Raw genomic sequence first — 18398 nt, 5'->3', positions numbered from 1 at the left:
AAGTAGTTCTGCACCCAACCAACAATTAATTTAGGAAACCTGCTGCCGCCGCCAGATATGATAATGACTATGTGCTTTGATGGCTTTAAAAGGGAATCAGACAAATTCATGAAGGATCTTATGTTTTCATGCCCGTGGGGACAGTGTAAACTCCCCCCCCCCTTCCACATCTCATTCCATACATATATTAAAGGCAGTATGATAACCCTGTCTCCCCTACGGCAAATTCCATCTCATATACATCTTTAACCACAAAAACCCAGGCCTCCTGTAGCACCATAGCAGGATAAAGAGCAGTTGGGGCTCTTTAAGAACTGTGACCTGGACTGTCTCGTCCAGCGCCTGGAGCTCGGTCCCCAGGCCCCTTTTGAGTAGTGACAACAGAACTCTTAATGTCCAAAATATTACATCTTTATTATTTCTTCACATAAATGCATAAGGATTAATCTCTCAACTCACACATCGCTGAACAGGAAGTAGATGCAGAACATATCTAGAGTCTGTGAAAAAACAGATGAATTGGGAGCCTCCTTCCTCTTCTGACTCAGTCTTGGTAGAACAAAGGATTTCAATTTACCCGGGCCAGAAGGAATTGTGGGAAGAAGAAGCTCTGATAGCCAATTAGCGTGCAGTTCAGACACATCTGACCTAGTGTTGGTCTGGACTACATTTCCCATGATTCTAAGTCTTAAAGGGCTAACTACTACAAACATTTTCTATGTAACATTTCGCGTTCTGCTGGGGCAGCACACTCCCCGCCTGGAATTCTTATGAATTCCACTAACTGCATGCATACTATGGTTAATATAACAAGTCTAACTGGGATTATACAATACTACACACAACTAGGTTGCATATCCAAATAACATGCACACGGTCTAACAGGATTCACCGGAATTATTCTTTGGCGCACAAAAGCACCACTTCAGTGATTGGTCTGGGAAGAGTCTTGGTGCCATCTGGCTTGATGACGCGTACTTCGACCTTGCGAACTCGCCCATCTGCGCTTGGTATGGCCTTCTCTACAAGTCCCATAGGCCATGCATTCCGAGGAGCTTCCTTGTCTTTCAACAGGACCACATCTCCCTCGTGTAGATCAGGTGTAGAGGTTTTCCACTTGTGGCGGCCTTGCAGAAGTGGGAGGTATTCTTGTCGCCATCGCTTCCAGAAGGTGTCAGCTAGCACCTGAACCTGTCGCCATTGCTGCTTGTGCAAGTCTTTAGCGACAAAGTCCCCTGGGGGTGCTGGCCAGTCTCCAGTCTTCTGCGTCAGCAAGGTGGCTGGTGTCAGTACCGTTGGGTGGTCAGGATCTGAGGAAACCGGAACCAAGGGTCTGGCGTTGATGATGGCAGCAACCTCTGCCAGAAGAGTAGTTAGGACTTCATGGGAGAGTGACTGAGTTCCCATCAGCATGGAATCTAGGATGCGACGTGCTACTCCTATCATGCGTTCCCATACACCTCCCATGTGGGATGCATGGGGTGGGTTGAATGTCCATGTACAGTCCTGGGAGATCAAGTAGGAGCTGAGGGCTGGATCAAAGTCTGCAGTCCCTCGTATCCCCAGCTCTCTGCAGGCTCCCACGAAGTTTGTGCCACGGTCGGAACGGAGCATCTTGATAGGTCCGCGCACAGCGAAGAATTGTCTGAGGGCATTAATGAAGCTGGAACCATCCAAGGACTCGACCACTTCAATATGGACAGCTCGTATGCTCAGGCACGTGAAAAGCACTGCCCATTGCTTGTTACAAGCTTGTCCTCCTCTCGTTCTGTGTGCAACTATGTTCCAGGGTCCGAAGATGTCAAGCCCTACGTTGGTGAAGGGAGGGTCCATGCTGAGTCGATCCGCTGGCAAGTCTGCCATCAGCTGGTGCTGATGCTTCCCTCTGAGTTTGCGACACTTTACGCACTGGCTAATGATGGCTGCTATGCATCGTTTCGCGCCCACAATCCATAGTCCAGCCGCTCTGACGGCGCCTTCTGTGAAATGCCGTCCCTGGTGGTGGACTGATTCATGATAATACTTCACCAAAAGGATGGTGATATGCTGCCGTGCTGGAGGGACGATTGGGTTCTTTACTGTTGAGGCTAGGTCCGCTCTGTTCAAACGCCCACCCACTTTCAACAGCTCGTCGTCGAGGTAAACATTTAACTTAACGAGGGTGCTGGTCTTCGGGATTGCTCTCCTGCTCTCAAGGCACCTGATTTCCTCTGAGTAGGCCTGATGCTGTATGCTTGACAGAATCAGCCATTCTGCGCGGTGTCGTTCGTCTGGTGACACTGTCTCAGAGTTTCTGTGGCGGACAAAGTGGATCAGGCGGGCTACTCCCCGAACGAGCGCTGCCCAGGTGGAGTAGCGGTGGAAACGTTGTGTCCCTAACTGGAGTCCTGTCCTCGCTTCAGTCCGCATGCAGGAAACTTCGGGCCTCACGTCAGTATCCTGATCTGGGGCTAAGAGGTCATACCTCGTCTCGGGCCGGTCGGGCTGTCTGGGTGTTCGAAAGGGGAGTGGTGCGACCCAACTTCCTTCCTTATTCTTTTCGAGGTCTGACTCCATCAGCTTCAGGAACTGTTTGTCTTCAATGGGCAAGGCTGGCTCATTGTCGCCCTTGGTCACCTGGAATACTGTGGAGCCTAAGGTATAGAGACTTTTCTCAGTGATTGTGAAATGATCCGGGCATGGCTTCCCATGAGGAGCACGGCCATTGTCCAGGATGTTCGTGGCAAAGATGCTGACGGTGGCTGGGGTTTGGAGGCGGTCCACACACACGTTCCCCATGATAACCCATCCCAGTTCCAACTTCTGAGCATGCGGAGAGCCGGGAGGACCTCTGACTTGTTCGTGGCATAAGAACAGGTCAGAACAATCCATTCCCAGCAACAGCAGGATTTGCGCTTCGGGGTCCAGGTCAGGTATGTGGTCAGCAATAGGCCACAGATGAGGGTGGCAGAGTGCGACATCTGGTGTGGGAATCTGTCCGCGGTCATTGGGTAGCGCATCACATTCTAATAGCGTTGGGAGATGGAATTGAGCACCACTTTCCAGTGCTTCAATCTGGAATCCACTGGCTGTCCTCCCCGCCGTGAGCTGGACACCAGCACACGTTTTGAGGGTGTACTGTATCTCGTCACCATCCAGGTGGAAGAGCTGGAAGAATGCAGGACTGGCTAGCGAACGATTACTTTGCCCATCGAGCACCACATACATCTTCACAGCCTCGTCAGGGTGTTCCGTGGGGAAAACTCTAGCAAGGCACACTTGATGACAGGTTCTCTGCTTCATCGGAGCACCACAGATACGAGTACACTGGGTGCTAACAGCATTGTCCTGAGTAGGGGCAGTAGTCACTGGCGTCGCCATTGCAGGGAGACCCGTTGCAGGCTCCAGTGATGCCTGTGTGGTGGTGCCCATCATAGGGTGTTGTGACAAGATGAGGTCAGCATGAAGAGCTGTGGGATGCTTGTTGCTGCCACAGGCCGAACACAGAATGCTGATTGGACAGTCCCTAGCCAAGTGGTCCTTAGACTCGCAGCACTTGTAACACAATCTGTATTCCTTCACCAGAGCCTTCCGCTCGTCCAGCCCTTTCTGCCCGAACTCTCTGCACTTATTGAGCGAATGTGGCTTCTTGTGCAGTGGGCAGAAAGCTCCCACAGGCCTCTCCGTCTTAGGTCGCAGCGTGGCAGCTGAGACTTCCGTCTTCTGCACAGAGATAGTGGCCTTGACTTTCGTGTCTCTGGACGCCAACTTCTCTTCATGAGCTTCGCCGTAGAGTTTATCCAAACCAGTGTGAGGGTCAGTCCTGTCTCTCGCTGTCCTCCTAATGAAGTCAACGAGAAATGAAAAGGGGGGGTAGGTATTATTGTTGTTCACCTTGAAGGTAGCCACTTCTGTGCCCCACTTCTCTCGCAGCAAGAGAGGCAGCTTGTCAATAATCCTGTCCTGTCCGCTGAATTGATCCAAACACACGAGACCGGACAGCTGTGGATTCTTCTTGGCCGCCTCCACCTCCAGCAGGACATCCAGTAGGTCCCATAGTTTGGGAGTGTCTTTCAAAGTCAGTTTAGGGAAGTCCTTCAGTTTCCGCATGAAAACGTTTTCGATGTCTGTAGGTCTGCCATAGCGTTCGTCAAGCCTTTGCCACACTGTCCTGAGTGCCATTTCAGGGTTCTCGACGTGCGCTGCATAGAGTCGCTTGGCTGCATCCGAAGAAGCTGGCCCCAGCCATGCGATCAAGAGCGTTAACTCCTCATCTGCTCGCAATCCCATCTCCCCTGTGACCCTCTGGTAGATGACCTTCCACAAGAAGTAGTCCTCCACGCGATCCGTGAACTTCTGCACACCCTGCTCGGACAAATTCTTCCTGAGATTGCGTGATCCCAGGTAGCTGCCACTGTACTGGGCGAGGCGGGTAGGGTCTGGGAGTGGAACGGCATGAATGAGCTGTGTGGGATACTGAGCAGTGAGCCAAGTCGCAGGAAAGGCAGGTGACTGGAGTGGCTGAGCTGCGGGCCCAGCAGATGGTTGGGGTGCAGGAACAGTGGGAGCAAACATTGCAGTATTTGGATTCAAAGCCCATTGGCTGATATCTGCCTTGCGTTCGGACCCACCCTCCACTGGTACGCCGATGAGAGCTTTCTGTTCTGCAGGTGACTGGAGCGGCTGAGCTGCAGGAACGACAGGTGACTTGAGTGGCTGAGCTGCAGGAGCAGCAGATGACTGGGGTGCGGGAGCGGTGAGTTGGCTGATGTCCACTGGTACGCTGATGAGAGCATTCTGTTCCTGTACGAAGGACAGCACGCGGTGCTGTGTATCCTCTTCTTCTAGCTCCTCAGGCCGGAAACCCAGATCCAGCCGCGCTGCCAAATCGAAGGTCCGAGCCCGGGCCTCCAATTCTGCGGCCTCACCTTCCCGAGCTAACGTCCGTAGTCTCGCTTCTCGTTCCTCTTGTACCGCTCGTTGTCTGGCTTCGCAAGCTTCTTGCTCCTCACGGAGTTGGGTCTGCCGAACCTCTTGCTCTGCTCGTTGTTTGGCTTGCTCTGCTCGTTGTTTGGCTTGCTGAACCTCATACTCCGCTTGTTGTAATGCCGCTTCCCTTCTCACGCCTTCTTCCTTCCTGGCAAACTCTGCTCGTTTGGCGGCTGCTGCCGCGTCAGCTTTGGCTTCCAGCGCTATGCATGCCAGGCTAGCGTCTGATCCTGACCTGTAGGAGCTCCCAGAAACATGAGAACGGGCCTTAGAGGTGGCAGGTCTTGACCTATGGGAGCCCTTAGCAGCATGGGAAGAAACCTTCGAGGCGACAGAGGCCCCAGACTTGCGGGTACCTCCAGAAACGTGGGAGAGGGCCTTGGAAGACTGCCGTTTTGAAGAAACAAGGGAGTGGGCTGTCAAAGGCATGTCTTTCACTGATGCCAGGTGTGATGGTGGAGAGGAGAGCTGTGTGGTCGAGTTCCCCTTTTCTGCTGCCTTAATGCGGACGTCTAGGTCTTGTGCAGCGCCTTCGAAGAATCTCTCTCGGGTCTCCCGTTGATCCTTGAACTGTGGTGCCTCCTCTGAGCCCAGTTGGGCCAGGATTATCGAAATTCGATCCTCGTTCCCCCACCACTGTGAGTACAGCTGTACACGACGGGCCTGAAGGCCGCGCAGTTCCTCTACGCTGCAGCTAGTAGTGTCTTTCTGTAGTTCTCGTTGCGCCTTCTGCCATGCGCGTTCCGCCTTATCGCGAAGCTCATCCTTTTGGCTCAACAGATAGTCTCTCATCTTGGCTGAGAGCATTGGCATCCGATGCACTGAGGTCGTTCCGTGCATTTGATTTGTTGCTGCTGCAGAGGTGGACTGGTTGCTGTCTGCTCCATCTGGACCCACGATCAGGCTTTCGTCTCCTGGTCGGAGGTTGTCAGTTCCCGAGTGGCGTGTGTCGTCACTAGACTGATCTCCCGTGGCTGCAACGTTGGTGGACATCCTGTCCTCCAGGTGGTGCTGTCCTCTCTGGGGGCGCAGTACCGTTGCCGTCCACCAGGTGGTGCTGTTCTGGTCTGCTTGGGTGAGTGAGTTGCCAGCCCTCAGTTGTTCTTGGCTGGCACTAGGCGGCGATGATCCTAAGCTTTCCTTCTATGCTGATGTTGGGATCCTGATTCCCCACTCCCTGGTTCTCTTTTGGCCTCTTATACTCCAACTTACAACAGGGAGCTTTTCCTGATTTGCAAAGGGGTAGCCGTCTGGTGCTTGGACCTCGTTAGCTGTCTGAGCTGTATGGGGCTCCAGTGACCGTGGCGTGCTTTGCTTTCAGGGAGCCAGAGACTTCCTGCCTTAATGTCCTTGTGGGCTAGGTTAAAGGCCAGGAGTTACTTAGAGGAGAAGTGAGCTGAATGCTGTGGACATTGCAAAACAGGAGCATGCAGACTAAAACCTTTTAAACTGTTCAATCTGCAGGGAGATCTGTTTTCCCACCCTTTCTTCAGCTAGTTGGAGAGGGTAAGCTGGAGACATATACAAATGCAAATAGGCAATCTCCTTGCAATTCACATGCAGACTAGACCAGCTTCAAGCACAGGAAAAATGTCCTTTTAAAATCCAAGCCGTTTGCATGAGCTGAAGCAGTTTGCAGAGCAGGCATGCAAGTTTATAAAGTTTGTTGATACAGTCTGTCTGTATAAATCCAAAATATCCGTAGGCTCTTAATAGTCACTGTTTTTTCACTGTCTCATCCAGCGCCTGGAGCTCGGTCCCCAGGCCCCTTTTGAGTAGTGACAACAGAACTCTTAATGTCCAAAATATTACATCTTTATTATTTCTTCACATAAATGCATAAGGATTAATCTCTCAACTCACACATCGCTGAACAGGAAGTAGATGCAGAACATATCTAGAGTCTGTGAAAAAACAGATGAATTGGGAGCCTCCTTCCTCTTCTGACTCAGTCTTGGTAGAACAAAGGATTTCAATTTACCCGGGCCAGAAGGAATTGTGGGAAGAAGAAGCTCTGATAGCCAATTAGCGTGCAGTTCAGACACATCTGACCTAGTGTTGGTCTGGACTACATTTCCCATGATTCTAAGTCTTAAAGGGCTAACTACTACAAACATTTTCTATGTAACATTTCGCGTTCTGCTGGGGCAGCACATGGACAGTTGACATTTGTTGCTCAAGAAGGAGCTAGAACAACCAAAAACAGTGCAATCTTTAAAGGGACAGAAGGCAGAGCATTAGTGATCAAAAGTCTATTGTGGATCCATCCCACATCACATTCCAATAGCCAAGATATGAGGATGAGCGTAACCCATTTTTGCAGACCATATTATCCAGCTTCTCAGGAAGGTCAGATCAGGAGAAATTAGTCATATTATTGAAAGACAGAGACAAATTCATTACTTTCCAAATGGCAAGATTTGCTGCCGCCATCATGAAGCATAAAAAGATGACGGGGCATGCTGACCATAATATCTCTGACCCATAATTGCTCTACTCTGGGTCATTTGTCTTTTATTTGTCTCTGGATTGTATGATCTTTCCTTCCTATTATTACATATATATTTTAATGATGAATTAGTATTTGCAATTTAATATTTTATGGGAAATGTTTAATTCTTTAGCTTATTTTAAATTATGTTACTATTTTAATTGTTATTGATTTTATTTTGGCGGAATTTCCACTTTATTCTGTATTATTACTATGGCTTTTTTTTTTTTTTGCTAATGCAATAAAGACTTGATGATGACTAGTGGGACCATTTGAGGAGTAGCCTAAGAGCTTTCATCAGCTTTGTACCCATATCTCAACCCCAGTCCCCCATTGGGCTATAAAATGCATTCAATAACCATCTCAATCATGCAGCAGTAACAAACTACAAAACTGTTCCAGGGTTCTTAAAGGAGGTTACTTCCTCAGCTCTGCCTTCAATTCTGGCAACCCTTCATGTCTAGCAACCCGCAGGAGCTTGGGGATAGGGACAGGGGACGCTTGGAAGCATCTGAACCATGATGTCACTTCTGGGGAAAATGGAAGTGAAATCATCTCCCTCTAGGAATCGCTGAAAACTCTGTGGTAAAGCCATAGCGCTTCCAGCAATTCCTAGAGCTACATGACATCACTTTTGGGTTTTCACCAGCAAAGACACCACACCATGTACGCAACACCAATATTTTTATTTTGCTGGCCGCAGTCTGGGTAACCCTGGCCTTCATTCTTCAGTTGCTCCACAACCACATCAATTTGCTAGCAAAATAACTCAACCAAATCTTTGGAACTGCTTGATAATCATCTTTGCTCTGCTTGATAATCATTGGTTATGCCCTGCTAAAGCGCTGAAAGGTCCTCAAAGGAAAGAAGAAAATATATTCTTCTAAAGAGGACCTTTGTCCCTGTCGCAGAACTGTCATCTTCACTTACTCGAGGAACCGTGTGATGTATTCTCTGCTGCATCGTGACCAAGTGAGTGGAGAAGGGTCATACTGTAGCTGCCGGGACATGATGTACGGGCGTCTTCCCACCGACTCACAGTCATTCTCCTTTCCATCATGCTGGATACCAAAACTAGGAGGCAAATAAGGAGGCACAAGGTATAATTTATAAAGAGTGAACGTCAGATCTGCAAATTGCCAAAGGCACTACAGAAAATCTGAAGGAATGGCTTCTCGTTATCAGTTAATGTAAAGAAGGTTATCTTATTGGCCTGGATGAAGGCTCGTAAGAGCAATATCTTTCAGATGATAAGTGTAAGAAAAAGTTATGAACTAAGATTTTTACATCTCCTTCCTAAACAGAGTTACACCCTTCTAAACCCATTGATTTCAATGGATTTAGAAGGGTGTAATTCTGTTCAAGCAACACAGGTTAATGAGGAACAAATACCACAGGGTTTCCTCATCAAGCTAATATTAACACAAACATAGAGAAAGGGTAATTAGAAATAAGGAATAGATCGAAGAATTTCTGAATGTTTTGAATTCAAGAAGAATAAATTCAGGCAGAATAATTATGAGGTGCTATACAGAGAATCTCAGAAGAGTATCTGTAATCAGTGTTTTAGATAAACTTTAGCCTTTTATAAAAGGCTGTTTCCCTCGTGGTCACCCCTCTGACGACTTTTGGTCTTTGTTTTGATTACGCATGCTGTTTCTGACCATCAGAAGTCATCTCACTCTCCCCCTGCATTTCCCTATGTTTTGCCCGTGTTTTCAGGGACCTGTTTTATCTCGAATTCGAAAACACAGGCAAAATGCGGGGAAAATGCGGGGAAACACAGGGGGAGAGCAAGGTGACCTCTGGTGGTCGGAAACGGCATGCATAATCAAAAGTCGTCGGAGGGGTGTCTGTGAGGGTAACAGCCATGCATAAAAGGCCACTGACCGTTGAAGCTTGGAGAAATTCAAACTAAGACAGGCCGTGGACACAATTAACTGGAATAAGTCATACTTATTTGCACCCTTCCTTTGAATTTAAAAAAGAGCATTGGTCTCTGTATTTTCAATTTTCATTCCTTTTTTTTAAAAAGCACTAGTTCTTTTTTTTTTTTACAGAGATAAAAGGGGGGGGATCGCAGACAGCATTCTAATCAATTACTCTGTAAGAAGTGGGCCCGCTTCTAAACTTTATTAAAACAGACAGCTTTAAACATCATTGACTACTTACAATTAAGTGTTTTCTGCATTGCATTGATTTAATTTACCATTTTAAGGTCCCCTTCCACCACTGCAACAACATACAGGGCTGTCTCCCCCTCCACCCCAGCCAGCAAAGTATTATTGCAAATGTTTCAGCTGAAGTTAGTGCTGCACAACAAACACAGCAAACAGTTTTGTACATGATGATCGCCAACACAGCTAGTTGCTGTGCTCATGTGCTCCCTTCACTCCTCGCCTACTTCTTGCCTTACGTGCAAAGTATAATTAAAAGCTTCCTGATTCCTAAAGCCTCAAATCAAAGTCCAGTTCACCATGATGTCTGAATGTCCTGGGCAACTTTGACTTTGTATCCTCCTCAAAAAACAAGGTTCTGAACTGGGATTAAAGGGCGTTTATGCATGGGAGTTTTACCTGGGGTTTGATGCTCGCTCGACCAACACTTCCCTGTTGCGAATTCAAAAAACACTATGCACCAGCAAATTCACCAGCTCAAATCTGGAAGCATGAGTCCTTGCACCTTGAAAATGCTGCTTTGTAATTGGCTGTAGTTTTTGCTGTGAGAGAAACGCCCAGTTCCCCTCTCCCCCCAGCGGAAACCCAAGTGCAGTGTTAAAAGCCACAAATGGAACTCTTTAAAAGGAATGGAATGAGATGGGTGAGGGAAACCCAAGCATTGTTTTGAAACCCAGTACTGAGACAAATGTTCTGCTCAAAAAAGAACTCCCGGTGGGAGAGAAAAAAATCAGGAAGCATTTGAGTCCCTGCCTCTTGAAATGCTGCTTTGTAATTGGCTGTAGTGCTTACTGTGAGAAAAATGTCACACCACACCCCCTAGCTTCCCTGTCCCATGCTTTGGCTTATGGATGGAGATTTCACCCGGACTGATCTCAGAGGAGATCGAAGAATCGGGTTGTAACAGGAACGGGAAGACCCGGGGTTTGTGAGGGTTGGTCACGAGGTCATCACTAATGGATGGAAAACTCATGCATAACTCCAAGGAACAACCAAGACAGTCCAGGAGCGAACATGACTCCAAGTACCCATGCATAAAGGACCAAAATGAAATTCAAACTCAAGTTTGTAGGGGGACAACAAACTCCAGTTTGGCCAGGCCCCTGAATGGTAAACTGGAACTTGATTCAAGGCTTCCCCCCAAAAAAAAAGTCTTCAATCGTTCTTCACAGGTGAGGATAGGAGAAAGAGGAGCATGTGAGCATGGGAACAAGCTGAAAGAGGTTTGTTTGTTGCAATGTTTGAATGTGGCGGGTATGATCCTTATGTGCATCGAGGCTCCTCACATTTGCATTCAACCCTACCTGTGTCCAAGTTCATGGGCAATCGTGAATGCCAAAGGTAAGCCAGAGTCTTCATTGATATTGCAGCTCCGGTGAGGTTGACACATTCCTGAGAGATGCGACAAGCCTAAGGTTTCACATGGACGGTTCATGCCAGCGCAGATGTCTTTTCTGCAATTAGATCAAAAGCCTTGAGATTAAAAGAGCTTTAATCACCTCAAGTCAAATGCTTTCCTGGCTGGCCAAGCCTTGTGTGGTGGAGGAGCTGGCATGTACCTCAAGGGAAAAAAGTGGCACAGGCCCCATGTAGGGTTGCCAGCCTCCAGGTGGTGGCCAGAGATATCTTGCTATTACAACTGATCTCCAGGCGACAGAGATCAGTTTCCCTGGAGAAAATGGCTGCTTCGGCAATTGGATTCTATGGCATTGACGCCCCTCCCCTCTCCAAACCCTGCCCTCCTCAGGCTGCATCCCCCTCCCAAAAAATCTCCAGGTATTTCCCAACCTGGAGCGGGAAACCCTAGCCCCATGCAGTAAGGGGCCAATTCACATGACTGATTGATGGATTGGCTTCATCTGTCTTTCTCCTTGGGGCAGAATTTTATTAACTGGACCTTTACTTGGATAGCACATGTCCCAGGTGCATGGTGGCACCACTCCTTCAGCACACAAACCTTATAGTCAACCACCAGATAAATGCCTAGGCATTTCAGAGATACAGCAACCTCACTGAAGATAAACAGGCTGGGACCGGACCATGCCAAGAGAGGAGACTTCTGGGGAACGCTAAGTACTTTTGAGTTCCCTTATGGAATGGTCAATCAGACAAAATGAGAAACGTGGATCATGTGTTAGGATTCACAGCTCTTCCAGCTCTAGGACACTTGGCTCAGTAACAGCTGGCCACCTTGTACCTCAAAATATCTGGGGTTGCACATTTGCTAGGGCCAACGCACATTGCTTGAAATTGCTCCGTTAGAGTCAGAAAAACAATAGACATATTTGCTAAATAAACGCTTTGCTTCTTAAAATGAGGCTTGCTGTTTGTTTAAGCTAAATTATGCATTGCAAGAATATTTCGCTGAAATTATCTTGCCTCTTCTGAGCAAGGCCATTACAAAACTGTATTTCCAAATCATGCTATTGACATGTATAGATGGTAGATATCCTTGTCTTCATACAAATTAGCAGTGGGGAAATTATGTGTACGATACAGTGTTCATTGTCTGTTTTGTGATATAAGGATCCTGGTATAATTTTGGAATTTGCTGACAGATTTTGAAAAACATGTTATTTAAAAAAAAAAGGATTGTTATTTGTTAGAAACTGAGAAAATTAGGGGGCATCTTTTGCTTTAACCAGTTGAGGTGATCACTTGGTATAGAATTAGCATGTCAAGAAGATGTTAAGTTTTTCATTATCTGCAATCATATTTTTATCAACCTCTTGGATTAGTCGTGCATAATCTCACCTGGATTTTATTTTCCTGTGATAGCCTTTTGTGTTCCTGAGTTAACTTTTGGTTTCATCAAATAAAGTTTAAATAAGGTTAGAAATTCTGACATGATCAAATTAAAAAAAAAACTAGAATCAGAAATTTTCAACTCTGAAATAATACTGACTAAAGTACACGTGTCTAAAGTCTGCTGAATTAAAAACACTGAATTCACTGAACTTGCAGACCTCAAAGTTTGATACAAAATTCACTCTATTTTTTCATCGGTGAGTGGTAGTTTGGAGCGGTGGACTCTAATCTGGAGAACCAAGTTTGATTCCCCACTCCGCTACATGGGGGGCGGAAGCTAATCTGGTGAACCAGGTTGGTTTCCCCACTCCTACACATGAAGCCAGCTGGGTGAAATTGGGCTAGTCACAGCTTTGTTAGAGCTCTCTCAGCCTCACCTACCTTACAGGGTGCCTGTTGTGGGGAGGGGAGGGGAAGGTGACTGAAAGCCGGTTTGATTCTCCCTTAAGTGGTAGAGAAAAATCGGCATTTAAAAACCAACTCTTCTTCTTTTTCTTCTTCATCATCCTTTCTACACCTGAACTATGCCACCATAGGCATCAAAAGATTACCAGCATTATGGTGCCATCCCAAGCAGGCTTGGACTGGCAACCCCACCTTGCAGCCTTCACTTCAGGTCACACATTCTCCATTTCCCCTTCTCTACTGCGAGAAACAGCTGTGAAAGGTTATCCATCTAAAGGAATGAGTATGATGTGGTGTTGGAGAACCCTGCTCTTTTGCAGGTAGCAGGGTCACACTTTCTCCAGGGCTGCTGCATTGGTATGGAGCATTCCATGTACTCCGTTTAAAGAAGGAGAAGGAGAAAGAGAAGGAGAAGAAGGAAGAAGAGGAGGAGGGAGGAAGAGGGAGGAGGGAGGAGAAGGAGAAGAAGAAGGAAGAAGGAGAAAGGAGAAGGAGAAGAGGAGGAGGGAGGAGGAGGGAGGAGGAGGAGGAAGGAGAAGAAGGAGGAAAAAGGAGAAGGGAGAAGGAGAAGAAGGAAAAAGGAGAAGGAGTTGGTTTTTATATCCTGCTTTTCTCTAACTTTAAGGAGTCTCAAAGTGGCTTACAATTGCCTTCCCCTCACCTCCCCACAAAAGACACCTTGTGAGGTAGGTGGGACTGAGAGTCCGGAGAGAACTGTGACTAGTAGGGTTGCCAACCTCCAGGTATTAGCTGGAGATCTCCTGCTATTACAACTGATCTCGAGCGAATAGAGATCAGTTCCCTTAGAGAAAATGGCCGCTTTGGCAATTGGACTCTATGGCATTGAAGTCCCTCCCCTCCCCAAACCCCACCCTCCTCAGGCTCCACCCCCAAAATCTCCCGCCGGTGGTAAAGAGGGACCTGGCAACCCTAGTGACTAACCCAAGGTCACCCAGCAGGCTTCATGAGGAGGAGTGGGGAAACAAACCCGGTTCTCCAGATTAGAGTCTGTCGTTTTTAACCACTACACCACACTAAGCTTTCTAGATGTTTAAGTAGTTTTATATGACCAACCACTGTACTAATGAGTAACATGTTTGAATTGTGCTTCCCCAGAGTAACTTTGGACCCAAGTAGGAAACACTGTACAGGCCTCGTTCACAGTCACACAGACGCTTGTCTTTTTGAAGGCAGACAGAAACAACATAAATGCCTCTGCATGTTCTGTACACTGTTTCTTCAAACAAACTTTTCTCCTTTGTGCCAGTTCCTTCCATTCTCTGGGCTTAGTTTGGCACACGGGCTAGTTAGAGGTATATTTTTCATTCTGTGCACTCCTCTCTCTTTTTTAACTGTATATTGTGTTCAGATGCTGAATCATAATTCCCGAAATTAGAATAAGCCAGTAACACATGGCAGCATCTAAAAAAACTCAGCAAACTGAGTCATTATGGTACTATTCAGAAGCATGCAATTATCGTAACAAGCGCTGTTGTTGGAAAAGTCACAAGCAATAAAGCCCTGTGATTTTGTTGCAAGCAGACAGTAGCATTAAGGACCAATAATATTTGGTTTTGCGTTTGTTCTCTATGGAAAGGAGTTGGTGGAAAGATTTAAAAAGCTGTTTCTAAAAGGGTCCGCATTTCGTTTGGCACAATAGAACAGGTCCTGACTCACAAAATGCTTCTCGGTATAAATCCGTGTGATTATCATTACAAACAGCTTGTTACATGAGTCGTTTGTCATGATAACTAGGAATGCTGCTAACAAAGGGGTCCACGCTGAGACGATGAAGCTAGCGTTTCCTCTTCTGGTTGTATTGCTGTTGATAATATCAGGTCATGAGGTTATTTGATTTAGGGCACGGCAAAAAGGGGACACAATCATTTAATACACTGCGGTATTTCAATTGCTGAGGCAAGCATCATGCTGCTGACATGTTTCGCTTGTGATGGGGAGAGGAGCTATTTCATTATTTCCCCTGGTGCTCTTTTCCCAAATCTGTTCATTTAGTACATTTTAAAGCCACCTTTCTGCCAAGGAGCTCAAGGTGGTGTACATCATTCTCTTCTTCTCCATTTTCTTAACAACCATATAAAGTAGGCTAGGCTGACAGAGGCCTTTTATGCATGGCTGTTTCACTCGTCGTCACCCCTCCGACGACTTTGGGTCTTTGTGTTGAATATGCATGCTGTTGCCTCTCCCCGTGTTTTCCCGCATTTTGAAATTCCAGATAAAACAGGACCCTGAAAACGTGGGCAAAACACGGGGAAAGACAGGGGGGAGAACAAGGCGACCTCTGACAGTTGGAAATGACATGCATAATCAGCACAAAAGACCCGAAGTCGTCAGAGGGGTGACCACGAGGGAAATAGTCATACATAAAAGGCCAGAGAGTGCTGGGCTCACGCTTCATGGCAGAGCGGGGATTTAAAACCAGGTTTCCTGCTGCCTTCCACTTTTCCTAGCATTATTGTCTTTTCCAGTGACTCTTGTCTTCTCATAATGTCACCCTAGTACAATAGCCTCAGTTAAGTCATTGTAGTTTCTAAGGAGAGTTCAGGCTTTATTTGATCTAGAACACACATACTGGGTTTTACATACTGAACAGCTATTGCTAATGAAATGGACCGCAGGTACTAGGTTTTAAGTGATGAATATTTTATCTGTTATGATAACACCGCTTTAACATAAAGAGGTACAAAAAGCAACTGCAACAAACAATCTTAAAAAAAACCACTTCTTTTTACCACATATTCATTTTTCTACTTTTAAGTTCACACCTTTATATTGTAGTGCCCAGATATAAGGGCTGGTATAAAACACTATGTTCTCATATGCACACACATAGTAGCTTTAGGGAAGTTGGCATCCAAAGGCTTTGAGCCAACAAATCATACTCTGCCTGGTACTGCCTCTCACCAGTAGAGAGAAAGCTGTCTTTGAATTACCTCTAACCTTAGGAATGTAGTTTCTGTTTCCTAGCTCACAAGATCAAGCACTTCCCTAAGTTATGCCTTCGGGCTACACTACTAGGCTGTGCTAATTAACTACTAGTAGATACCTAATGTGTATTGGTTCTTTTGTAATACGAAATGTTTCCTTGTAAGGCAATGTACTTTCCCCCATCCTAAGTTATAAATGATCTATCCCATGCTTTGTTCCTTTGTGAGTAGCCCTGTGCCTTATCTGTGGTTCTCAGCCAGCTCTGTGTTTAGCTAAATAAAGAACTGTTTGCTTTTGAGCTTAACCTCCTCCTTGTTATCTTTTATTGAACGCTATAAGATAACGGGGCACTTCAATATCATGCTTAGAATCTTGTCCCCCACACCCACCCAAATCTTCTCCTGTACTAGAATCATGTCCCCTCATCACTGCATCCATACCTGGTCAGAAGAACAGCCACATCGTGATGCAGCGCATTGGCATCACTTTTGGGGTTGATGCTCTTCTGCCACTTACAAAAGCTGGCTAGTGTCTTGTCTGCATGATGCACTATTTTCAGTCCTTGCTAAAGAGAGGGAAAGAAAATCACATTACAACGGCTACAATATATTGCCAGAACTCTAACAACGTCAGACTAAATTACCAAGTCCAATAAAGTCATTGAGCTGTAACAGATTATACTTTTTTTGCCTGAAGCAAGGAACATCATTATGATAACTTTCAGGATTCAATAAACAGTTAAGATCATTTGGATACCATAGAACTTCCAAAAATAGCTATAATACTTCTAAACACAAAAGCTTTCTCCGATTTCTCACTTTTGCTTTCCACTTTGAAACTGCTTTGAAACTGTTTGAGAACAGTAGAGATGATTTGGAATTCAGCCCAAACACAGGTCTCACAAAACATCAACAAGGAAACTTCCCCTCCCCATGTACAAAGCAATTTTGCATTTCATAAAGAAGTCTTGTACTCATAAGGTGCAGAAGAGGGCAACCAAGATGAATACTGGGTTGAAGCACCTTCCTGGCAGGAAAGGCTGAATAGTTTTAAAACTTCTCAGTTTGGCGGGGGGGATACGACTGACGGGGGAATTGATATAGGTTTATAAAGTTAGAGAGAAAGTAGACGGAGGGAGATTTCCCCCCTCTACAATAATAACAATAATATTTAAACCTGGAAACACCCAAGGAAGGGTAACAGGTTAAAGACAGACAAATGGGCAATAGTTTCAAGACAGACAAAAGGAAGCACTTCTGTACTCAACAAATAATTAAACAGTGAAAATCACTGTCAGGGATGGCCATAAGCACAGATTATTTTAAGAGCCCCCCCAACACACATTTTCCCATGAAAAGGTTGTGAGGAGCTATTTGTCCCACTGAAAAAACTTACATGTGTTTCCACAGCGGGGCAAATAGTGGCTTCCTGACATTGTTTCAGGTTGGGAAGATGGTATGGAGGCAAGGAACCCCCTCCCCATGCGGTGGTCCCAGACCAAGTTGGACATGCACACATTACACGGAATTACACCATATGTCTTCATAATGTGTGAATAAGCCCGTTAAACACTGACCAATAGGAGACAAATGCCCTTAGCAAACCTTAGCATCACAGCTGCGGCTGAATTCCAAGCCAATTCATTTTTTACTAAACAGTCCATTTGCTGGCCTTTCGGTCAAATGTCAAAAAGAAAAAAAGGTATCCAACGTTAAAAGACGCAGAGACAGATAGAACTCTACAGCATAGGTCTACTATGTGTCTACTTAGAAGTAAGTCGCCTTCAGCAACAGATTCTCAATAAAAATGTATCCCCACAGGAAAGAGCCTAGTATGTGTCTACTTAGAAGTAAGTCCCCTTCAACACCGGCATCACTTTTTCCTGCATTCTTCCATTTGTTCCTTTGTTTTTAGTTCAACTAATTGCTTCTTTTTGCTTCCTGGCTGGTAGGCTCTGTCCAGGCACACATGAATACTTACTTAATAGTTAGCTCCTGGGAGGGAGGAGGGCTATTTGTACTTAGTGGCAAGCCAGTGATTGCTCATCAGTTTTGTTTACAACCGTAACAGCACAATTATAGCATAATGATCATGATTTTGTTTTAAATCAGTGGGTTTAGCTAACTATAGTGCCCAATGGCAATCAGAGCACCTGCTAGCTGCAGGAGAGAACAGGAAGTAATTAATTAAACTGGAAGAGGAAGGAAGAGATTCAATTTTAAAAAGGGCAGTAGCACTGGGAAGTCCTTTTAATGGTCCGTACAGGACAGACGGGCACTGCGGTTGCATTTTAAGTTGAAAACATTGCTACAAATGGAGGTCCTGGGGGGTGGGGGGAAGGAAAAAAAGTGGAATGCAACAAGTTAACTACGATGTCATCTGGATTGGATCGTTCATACAAAATGAGAGAACAGATTATTGCAATCCCAACCTAAATGGCAACCTTCATTCAGCTTCTGTTACAGTTCACAGAAAAACAATAAATGTGCAGTTTTAGATTTGGGTTTCATTTGTCTCTTGTGGCATGCCAGTGCAGCCCAGAGAGTCCCGAGGTTAAGGTGACATCGTCTGTCTGAAACGTTAAACATCGAAATAGTAACTGT

The 18398-nt window shown here is 46.0% G+C and overlaps 1 protein-coding gene across 1 annotated transcript in view; it reads right to left on the bottom strand.

Annotated features, from left to right (window-relative positions):
- The window catches only part of ADAMTS12 (ADAM metallopeptidase with thrombospondin type 1 motif 12), a 207670-nt gene that overhangs the window by 73789 nt on the left and 115483 nt on the right, over window positions 1-18398 (bottom strand). Inside the window, exons 6-8 of the mRNA XM_056849064.1 lie at window positions 16236-16360; window positions 10941-11090; window positions 8390-8533 (exon numbers count right to left, since the gene is read on the bottom strand). Of these exons, the coding sequence (XP_056705042.1) occupies window positions 8390-8533; window positions 10941-11090; window positions 16236-16360 (419 nt within the window). The remainder of the gene's footprint in view (window positions 1-8389; window positions 8534-10940; window positions 11091-16235; window positions 16361-18398) is intronic.

This window comes from Euleptes europaea, chromosome 4 (genome assembly GCF_029931775.1).
Source record: "Euleptes europaea isolate rEulEur1 chromosome 4, rEulEur1.hap1, whole genome shotgun sequence".
Classification (NCBI taxonomy): Eukaryota; Metazoa; Chordata; class Lepidosauria; order Squamata; family Sphaerodactylidae; genus Euleptes; species Euleptes europaea.
The sequence above is the reverse complement of the archived record's forward strand: the minus strand, read 5'-3'. Positions and strand labels throughout refer to the sequence as shown.